Here is an 8,617-nt window from a genome sequence, read left to right as displayed (position 1 = left end):
TCCCTCCATTGAACGCCTTTAAAAGCGTAGCTCGCGTACGCTACCCCGATGAAACATCCCCAAAGACTTCTTCTCTGCCGTGTCAGTCTGAGAACGTGCCACGGGGCCCGCGTTTTTTGCGTCTACCCGGCGATCATGTGGACGTCGCGGCTTCGCTTCTCCTTCCGCGCGCAGTAAAGAAAGGGAGGGGAAAAGAAACCCTCGTTCCTCCTCGCATCTCACGCCCGCACACACTACTCTCATCTCACCTGCTCCCTCCTCCCTCTTGCTCCCCGATACTGCACGAGCAAAGCGCCGGAGGAAGGACGAGGAGGAGACATGGGCGAAGGGAGGTCTCTTGCGGAGACGCCGACGTGGTCCGTAGCAACCGTTACCACCGCGATGGTCGCCGTCTGCTTCCTCGTCGAGCGTTCCATCTACCGCTTCGGAAAGGTAAAGCTTCTCTCTCTCTCTATCCACTCGCCAAGAAGAGAAAAGAAGATAAAAATGTCTCCTTTCATCCCCAAACCCACTCCTTCCGAGTTCTTGAACGCGGCAGTGGCTGAAGAAGACCAAGCGCAAGGCCATGCTCGCCGCCCTCGAGAAGATTCGCGAAGGTGACGACTCGCTTGATCCATTTCGGCTCCCTTCTTTTGCTTCTGCAAGAAACGGCGGATCTTGATGGTGTTTTCTCGGTGGTGGCGGTGGTGGTTTTTCTTTGACACGTAAAGAGCTCATGTTGCTGGGTCTCATCTCGTTGATGCTGAGCCAGACGGCGAGGTGGATCTCCGAGATCTGCGTCCCTTCTTCGCTCTTTAGCAGCCGCTTCTACGTCTGCTCCGAGAGCGACTTAGAGGATCTGTTCGCCGGCGGGGACTCGGGGCCGATGTCGGCTTCGAATCGTTCGGCGGCCGTGGAGACTGCGAAGGAGCTGCTTGGATTGTCTGCGAATCATTGTTCAGAGGTGGGCGACTCCCTTATCGAATTTGCTCGGCTGCTGAGAATTTGGTTGATGGATCTTCGTGTTCAGGGCTATGAACCCTTCGTCCCGTTCGAAGGATTGGAGCAGCTCCACCGCTTCCTGTTCATTCTTGGGATCACTCATGTGGCGTACAGCTTCGTCACTGTCGTTCTGTCCATGACTAAGGTAACATGGTTTGAGTACCCTTTGGGCATATGGAGGCTGGTTTTCTGTGTTGGTCATCAAATTGTTTTCTTGATTGCCACGAAGATTTACAGCTGGAGGAAATGGGAGAGCCAAGCATATCCAATGTCCAGTGAGGACTTGCAAGGTAAAATCATGATGTATTTTCCCATATCTTTGTTCAGGAATTCTTCTTAATTGACAAGTACACGTTACATTAGCCATCGGAAAATTCCTGAATGGCTTGTGAATAGAGGTGCTTTGGTTGGGTGAATGTCAACTCATTGCTTATTTTAATAGAATTGCTAGTATCAGCTGATGGAACGACAACAAGCTACTAAAGGCAATTTGGTGGGTTGAATCCGTCTAAAGTTCTTTCTTAGAGAGGCTTGATTGGATTTTGCATTGACTTGGAAATTAGATGCTGATTTATTTCTATTGGCTCAGAAAGCTAACTTGATTAACCTTCATTTATAACTGCTTTCCCTTAAAATACACACACACACACCTCTCTCAAGTTAGTCTACAAATGTTTCGGTTATGGGAAATTCTGCAATGAGAAGCTTGGTGAAAATGATTTCTAAAAGAGCATCTTTGGAAAGAATGATGTTGTAGCCAATAGAATTATGGAACGACATTTTAGCATGTGAAATTCCTTGCTCTAAGAAGACTTTTGGAAGAATTTTGTTTATAGCATTGCTTTCTGCTATTGCACTGTCATGCCTCTTTCATTTGATTGGAGTTCTGTGATTGTTTAGCCGGATGACTTGACGTTGTTTGTTTTTGTTGAAGCAAGGAGGAATCGGATGATGAAGAGACAGTCTACCTTTGTTTTTCATCATGCATCTCATCCATGGAGCAAGAACAAGATTCTTATTTGGATGGTGAGATTTAGATAAGATGTGTAGTTCGGGCTTTATCCTACGGTTTTGTGATACATAGGAACAATTTGTTTTAAAAATTTACTACTTGATGTTCTCAAATGAACCTCTGTGAAGTTGTAACAAAGACAATGTGAATTTGACAAATGAAAAACTTGGAAAATCTTTCTTTTGTTATAGGTATCTTGTGTTGATTAATTATCAAATATTTAATTATTTCCTCTCCTTTTAAATAATGAATTTTGTGATTTGGTTTTGAGATACTATTGACTTGAGGTCATGTTAATTCCTAGTATAGACTCTATAGATATCCGTGATAAAAATTATAATCCTGCAAGAATATGTTATTAAGGTGTGATGTTTTATTTGTTAGGATATTTTTGATGTGCTATTATTTTCCATGCTTAATTTTATTTTGGAAAGTTATGGCAGGTTCGATGACGAAATAATAAAATATTTGTGGCGAGGTTCACAAAATTTAACTTTATGCTTATTGAGTGTCTCCTAACTCTTCCAAAAGATATACTCAAAAAGTAATTAGACTTAAATTGAAACTTTGCTGGTTAAGCTTCAACAACCTTTTAATTTTAAGAATATTAGAATATGATTTTATGGGAAACGAAGTCTTGAAAGTTGAATTATGAATGCTTTTCTCAAGCAGCATCTATGACTCATTCATATTTTATTTTTCTCACTAAAATTTAATGTACATATTTGGATTTTGTAGATGAGTGAAAAATGGTAAAAGTTTCTCAAGTGACAGTTACTGAAGTGATCAAATTTACTTCTGTATCTTGTTCCTTCAAAAAAGAGAGAAAGAAAGAAAAAAAAAAGCTGACCAAGTAAACAAGACTCTGCAATGCAGGGAGTCACTGTACATAACCTTACCCCAGCAAGCAAAAAGGTTGATTCCATGACTAGTACCTTTGATGTCCAGAGCAGCTTTTCCATTCTGCTAGGAATGACATTGGAATATATGTACTATTTTGTTTGCTCATAAACTTAGCAATAATCCTGAATGCTGTTCAATTAATCAGTTAGGCACCAGGGATGATCTTTTTCTATTTTTTTTAAGCAACTATTCAATCATTCATCTGGTAAGATGACAAAATATCAGTGATGATCTTGCCATCAATCAGTATCAATATGCTTCTGATTTCTGACATTGGCTCTCAAACTCTATGTAGCTCTGTTTCTTCCGCCAATTCAAGGGATCTATAGCCAAGTCAGATTATATGGCATTGCGTTTAGGTTTCATCACTGTGAGTATCTCAGATCAAATTGCTTCTAATGCTACCTGATTTTTACACCCTTCTCATGAAGCTTTCTTACATAATTGTTACATTAACATTTTCTTTCTCTACGCAATTACTCTTAGCCATCCCATGGCCGTAAGGTTTAGATTGTCATGCAGCGGCATTAGGTGTTTAAGTTGTTTTGTTGGTGTACTTGAATTATGCTTTCATTTCAGAATCACAAATTGCCACTTTCTTATAATTTTCACAAATATATGGTGCGGAGCATGGAAGATGAGTTTCATGGAAGTGTTGGCATCAGGTACACAAAATAAGCAATTTGATCAAGGGTGAAACTTTAATTATTTTTGGACATAATCATTTAGTGATGCTTTTTCCATGTGCCATCTTACAAGTGTTGAGATGCATGGACACGTTAAGTCCTAGCAGTACTTAGACTTGTAATGCTTGTTTTCTGAACATATTTTGATATGTTTCTTCTATTCATATACTGTTAAAAATACTAGATTTAAGAGTTCATTTATAGGGGCACTTTGGGTGGAATTGTGTAAAGTGAGAGAATTAAATTTATAATTTAATTCTAGGTTTCTTAACATAGTTCTTAGTTATATGGACAGATTAATTGCTAGGTCAGCTATTCAGCTATATTTAGTGAATGTAGATGTTTGAGTGTAGACTATAATGGGTTCATTTGATCTTTCAGTTACAAAGAGAAAAATTATGCCTCTTAAAATAAGTGCCATGAAGTATTTGGTTCGTTCAGTACATTATATGAACTCTTTGGATCTTTTGATACAAGTATATCTAGTTCTTTTCTAGCCTCACCTGTAAGAAGTCTGTATTCACCAACAATAGTATCTCGTAAGAGAAGAACCATAACCAAGGGTTGTCATAAATATCTGGTACTGGAAGTACAGACTTAATACTTACGAATCACTCATATAAGTAGGCCATATACTGCTTTAAAGCTACAGTCCTTTATTTTCTTGCAGTTTACTAACCAAATATCTTTAATTATTCTTTTGATATTCTTACTTGCCTACTGTATCATCTGGAATCATATTTTAACTTTCATATATAATTTTGATGAATCTTGCTTCCCCAATTCCTTCTTTTGACATTTTGATCCCAGTCATGCTTGGTGTTCCTATGAATAGCAGTAGCATTTTCCTCCAATTTTAACAAGATTAAATTTATAATGATTTGCTGTTTCAATATGCTTCCTTCATTGATGTTGCAGCTGGCCACTTTGGGTGTATGCAATAATGTGTATATTTGTGAACATTCATGGCAAGCCATCTTTCTTTCACTATTGTTTCTTTTCTGTAATTGATTCATGGCCAGTTCTTTTCTTCATCCAATCATCTTATCCTTCTTCATCTTTGCAGGGCTTAATATATACTTCTGGTTATCCTTTGTCCCTGCCATTGTAAGCTTTTCCATCACCTTTTCTTCCAAAATATGGGCTACTCTCCTCAAAAGCATATTTTTTATATTTTCCATGAACGTACAAAAAAGTTGGTCGTGCTGGTGGGGACCAAGCTTGAACATGTCATTGCTCAGTTAGCTCTAGAAGTTGTTGGGGCAACAGATCCATGTGTTGGGACACAACTAAAGCCACGTGATGATCTGTTTTGGTTTGGAAAACCAGAAATCTTATTGTGGTTGATACAATTTATTTCCTTTCAGGTGATGATGATAAATTTACTGCATAATAGTTCTATACCTGTCATTACATAATAGTTTGTTACTATTGTGTTCTGACATTCCTTTTATACATTCAGAATGCTTTTGAGATGGCAACATTCATTTGGTCCTTGGTAAGATGGCAGTCACTATATTTCTTCTGCACTCTTGCTTAAAAATGTATTTGGTCTTCTGCAGACATTCTTGAATAATTTGTTGCTAAGCTATCTGCTTGGTTCTGTATTTCTCTTATTGAAGCAATTTTGCTCATGAGTAGGTTCTTTGTGTTTGCAAATACTTGTTGAAAGCAATTATTTGTGCAGAGAGAACACTTTATTTATTATACTGATAAGTTGAATGTACACATGAAACTCTCTTGATTTTACATTAAATGTCTTTTCTTTTATTGTATTTTTAACATATAATCTCTTTTTACAGTGGGATTTAAGTTCTCAATCATGTTTCATGAAGAATCATTTTATGGTTGCCACTCGCTTGGTTTCCGGGTAAGTTTGTCTATAGTCGTGTTACATGCTTCTAATTTTAAATGATAGATTTTGCAGATCTATGACTTTTAGCAGTTGATCTAATGCCCTGCTATGCTCATGTTATTGATATATGTTGGTCTATTTTGTAATCAAATTCGTTATTTTGAAGGTGTAGCTAATTTATCATCCTCTAGAGTCTAGATCATTGTTACTTGGGTTGATAGTTAAAATCTTAGGAACACAAAACATGTGGAAAGTTAAATAATTAAAATCTTAGGAACACAAATTGTAGCTAACGGATTTGTAGGCTTGGGTTGATAGTTCAGGAGGGTGATTACGAATTAGGAGTTTAGGACCGAGTACAATGAAAGAGCTGAGTGTCATCACCCAGAAGACAAAGAAGATAGTGCAGTGATCATCAGCGTGGAACATGATTACCAATTATGTGATGCAATTTGATTATTTTACAGGGAATCATCAGTGGCTTTACAGATACAAAAAAGAAGTGTATGTATGTTGTGTTCCATTAGAATAAGATGAATGCATCTGGCATCTTTCAAGTCGTCTAGGTTGAATCTCATGTATTTATTTTGATGCAATTTTCATACACTACACTTAAGAAAATGTCATTCATTGACTTGAGTTGGTTTCTTATATGTTGCAGGCTACTAGTTCAGTTTTGGTGCAGCTACAGCACGTTACCCCTGAATGTGATAATTTCTCAGGTTAGGTTAAACTTCAAATTAAACTGTTTCTTCTTCCTTTAATCAGCATGACATTCTTTAGCATTTTAATACACACTTCTGGGTCAGATAGTCATGTTTTCGTATATGAATATAATAGTCTCTATTTGCATGTGTTTGATACTAGCACCTCTTGGAAATTGCAAGAATGTAATAAAAAAAATGCTTTTCTGGAAAATTTTAGACCAGTGCAATTTAATGCTATTTCAAGCTTCTTTGTGTGTGAGATATTCTACAAGTTTCATCCAATCAATATAAGTCCAGGTTTCCTATTCAGAGAAAAAAGAAGTGAACCTTATCCTCCGTTTTTCACTTATGGTGCTTCTATTTTTCCAATAAATTTCATTGAGCAATTCCATAATTGTCAGTTTGCTTCAGTACTTGTTGGTTGAATCTGAAACTTGGGGAGCAAGTGCTGTGACTAGTGCATACACAAAGTCATCAAGCTGATAAGGAATCTACATTATATCAAAACCTCCCTAATACTATATCAGACATTTGTTTAATTTAATGAGGCTTATAAAAATGTAAAACATTGTAGAATGAGTATCCAGAGGAACCCTATAATGCGGTCTATATACATCGCAAAGGCTCTTATGTAAATTGTAAACCATTTAAAATTCTACAAAGTTGATCAACAACATGCTTGCGCACATAAGTACTGGCGAGAAGAGGCCTCAAGAAAACCACAATAAGTCACAAGGAAAGAATTAAAGGTTCTCCTCACTTGGAAAACATATGCCCACCAGTTTGTTTGCGACAACCAGAGTCCATAAATTTTTCATCAGGCCCTTCGAGTCGCATTGGTTTAGCTATCTATTGGTCAATAGTCTGAATCACCATTCTTCAAAATGGATGTCTGTAACTTGTCGATTCCTCTCTGTAGCTATGATCGTACTTGTTTAGCACAGAGTTAATGCTCCAAAATAATTGATGTGCATTAACTATGCTTGCAGCTTGGTTAGATTCCTTTTATTTTTCCTACATATGTCAAAGAGGCTCTGTACTATTATGGGCACCCACACAAAAAAATTTGTGCTTGCTAGGAAGCCATTTATCTATTGTTTGTAATATTCTAATGCCATTGTCTTAACTTTTGTTCCTGTAACAAAATGTAGATGGGGTCCAAATTTAAAAAATCTCTGATAGCTGAGAGCGTGAGGGAGTCGCTTCATAGTTGGTGCAGAAGAGTCAAAGAGAAATCTAAACGTGATCCTGTTCTTTCACGACTTGGAACTACTACTACATCAACTTGCTCGTTGGAATCAACCGTTGATGAGACAGATGAGACGAACACAATTGGATCAGGCACCTTGTCCCGGTGCTCGTCAAGAGCCTCTTTGGAAGAGCTTGCTGCTGATATTTCAGACGTGCAGGAGAACAAAACCCCTCATCTTTAGTTGAAACAGATTGATTGAAGATAACACCCAATTCATCACTTCTTCCAAGCAGGTTTCATTTTCCCAGTACGTAAAACCATGAAGCAGATTGTTGATAGGATCGCGAGCATTGCACACGACTGAAAGCAGAGAAATGATGAGAAACAACGATGCAAGCAACCATGACAGCAGTTCTTGTAGGGTGTCTACTATTTTCAGTTTCTTGTGATATGCATTGCATGTTTGAAATGAAGTTGTGTATTGTTTGCAGGGAACACAGCACTGCCTGTAATGAACAAAATGTTCCCTTTGGAATTAATATTTAGATTTCATCTTTCTTTCAGAAGAAAGACTATATTTGTTACTATTGTTTTATTTTTTGTCCTTTTCCTTTCTATTTTTGTTCTTCAATATGCAAATTTCTTAATTGCCTGTCACTATGAGTAAAATACCTATGAAGATGTGTTTTCCTGATATAACAAGATGTGTTTTCTTGTTGTAATATATATATATATATATATATATATATATATATATATATATATATTCATGTCCTAAGAATCAGATTCCAGAAATGACTAAAAAGGGTTGGGAGGGTAAATGCCTTAAGCAAAAACATGTGCAATACACAAGAAAGCAAACAAAAACACAAAAAATATCACAATATGATTGTTGTAATATTTTTGGATAACATAAATGTAAATTACTAAGAAAAATTGTGAACTTGGTGTTTGGAATGGATTGACTTAGTTGATTAATATGATTTAATTTTAAGCTTCATCAATGATAAAACAAATTCCCAAGTGAAGTTTATATAAGTATATCATAAATTGTTTGTTGAAATAAGAGATCTACAAAAAAGAAAAAATTGAGATTAATAGGCTATCCAAATTTGTTGTGTTTATTCACCCCAAATGTTGTGAGAATAATTTGGGAATCGAAGGTTCTAGGAACAAAGATAAGGGTAAAATCGTTAAAATAAGCATGATTTGTTGGCCCGGAAATGGACCATGAGAGAATACATGATTCCGACTCCGATAGCCACCGGCTTCGGTTACAAC

The 8,617-nt window shown here is 37.0% G+C and overlaps 1 protein-coding gene across 2 annotated transcripts; it reads left to right on the top strand.

The window, feature by feature from the left end:
- Positions 1-187: 187 nt before the first annotated feature.
- LOC103988080 (MLO-like protein 4) lies at positions 188-7,913 on the top strand. 2 transcript variants are annotated; one of them, XM_009406590.3, is made up of 15 exons: positions 193-432; positions 539-596; positions 711-943; positions 1,010-1,126; positions 1,211-1,271; positions 1,916-2,007; positions 3,192-3,266; positions 3,476-3,561; positions 4,501-4,550; positions 4,649-4,689; positions 4,779-4,949; positions 5,045-5,080; positions 5,385-5,452; positions 6,099-6,159; positions 7,296-7,913. In XM_009406590.3, exons 1-15 carry the CDS (start codon positions 319-321, stop codon positions 7,575-7,577), a joined length of 1,545 nt encoding a protein of 514 aa, XP_009404865.2. In that variant the 5' UTR covers positions 193-318; the 3' UTR covers positions 7,578-7,913. The 2 variants fall into 2 exon arrangements, with proteins under 2 accessions (XP_065011186.1, XP_009404865.2); XM_065155114.1 differs by lacking the exons at positions 6,099-6,159; positions 7,296-7,913 and having other exon boundaries at positions 188-432; positions 5,385-5,456.
- Positions 7,914-8,617: the final 704 nt, after the last annotated feature.

This window comes from Musa acuminata, chromosome BXJ3-6 (assembly GCF_036884655.1).
Source record: "Musa acuminata AAA Group cultivar baxijiao chromosome BXJ3-6, Cavendish_Baxijiao_AAA, whole genome shotgun sequence".
NCBI classification, from domain to species: Eukaryota; Viridiplantae; Streptophyta; class Magnoliopsida; order Zingiberales; family Musaceae; genus Musa; species Musa acuminata.
Note: the sequence above shows the minus strand (reverse complement) of the source record. Positions and strands in the feature narration are given on the sequence as shown.

Excerpts from the sequence above, each read along its gene's own strand:
- LOC103988080 (XM_009406590.3), top strand. The coding sequence starts at position 319 with ATGGGCGAAGGGAGGTCTCTTGCGGAGACGCCGACGTGGTCCGTAGCA. Across the intron at positions 3,562-4,500 it reads CATGGAAGTGTTGGCATCAG|CTGGCCACTTTGGGTGTATG; the intron begins GTACACAAAATA and ends TTGATGTTGCAG. Across the intron at positions 5,081-5,384 it reads CAACATTCATTTGGTCCTTG|TGGGATTTAAGTTCTCAATC; the intron begins GTAAGATGGCAG and ends CTCTTTTTACAG.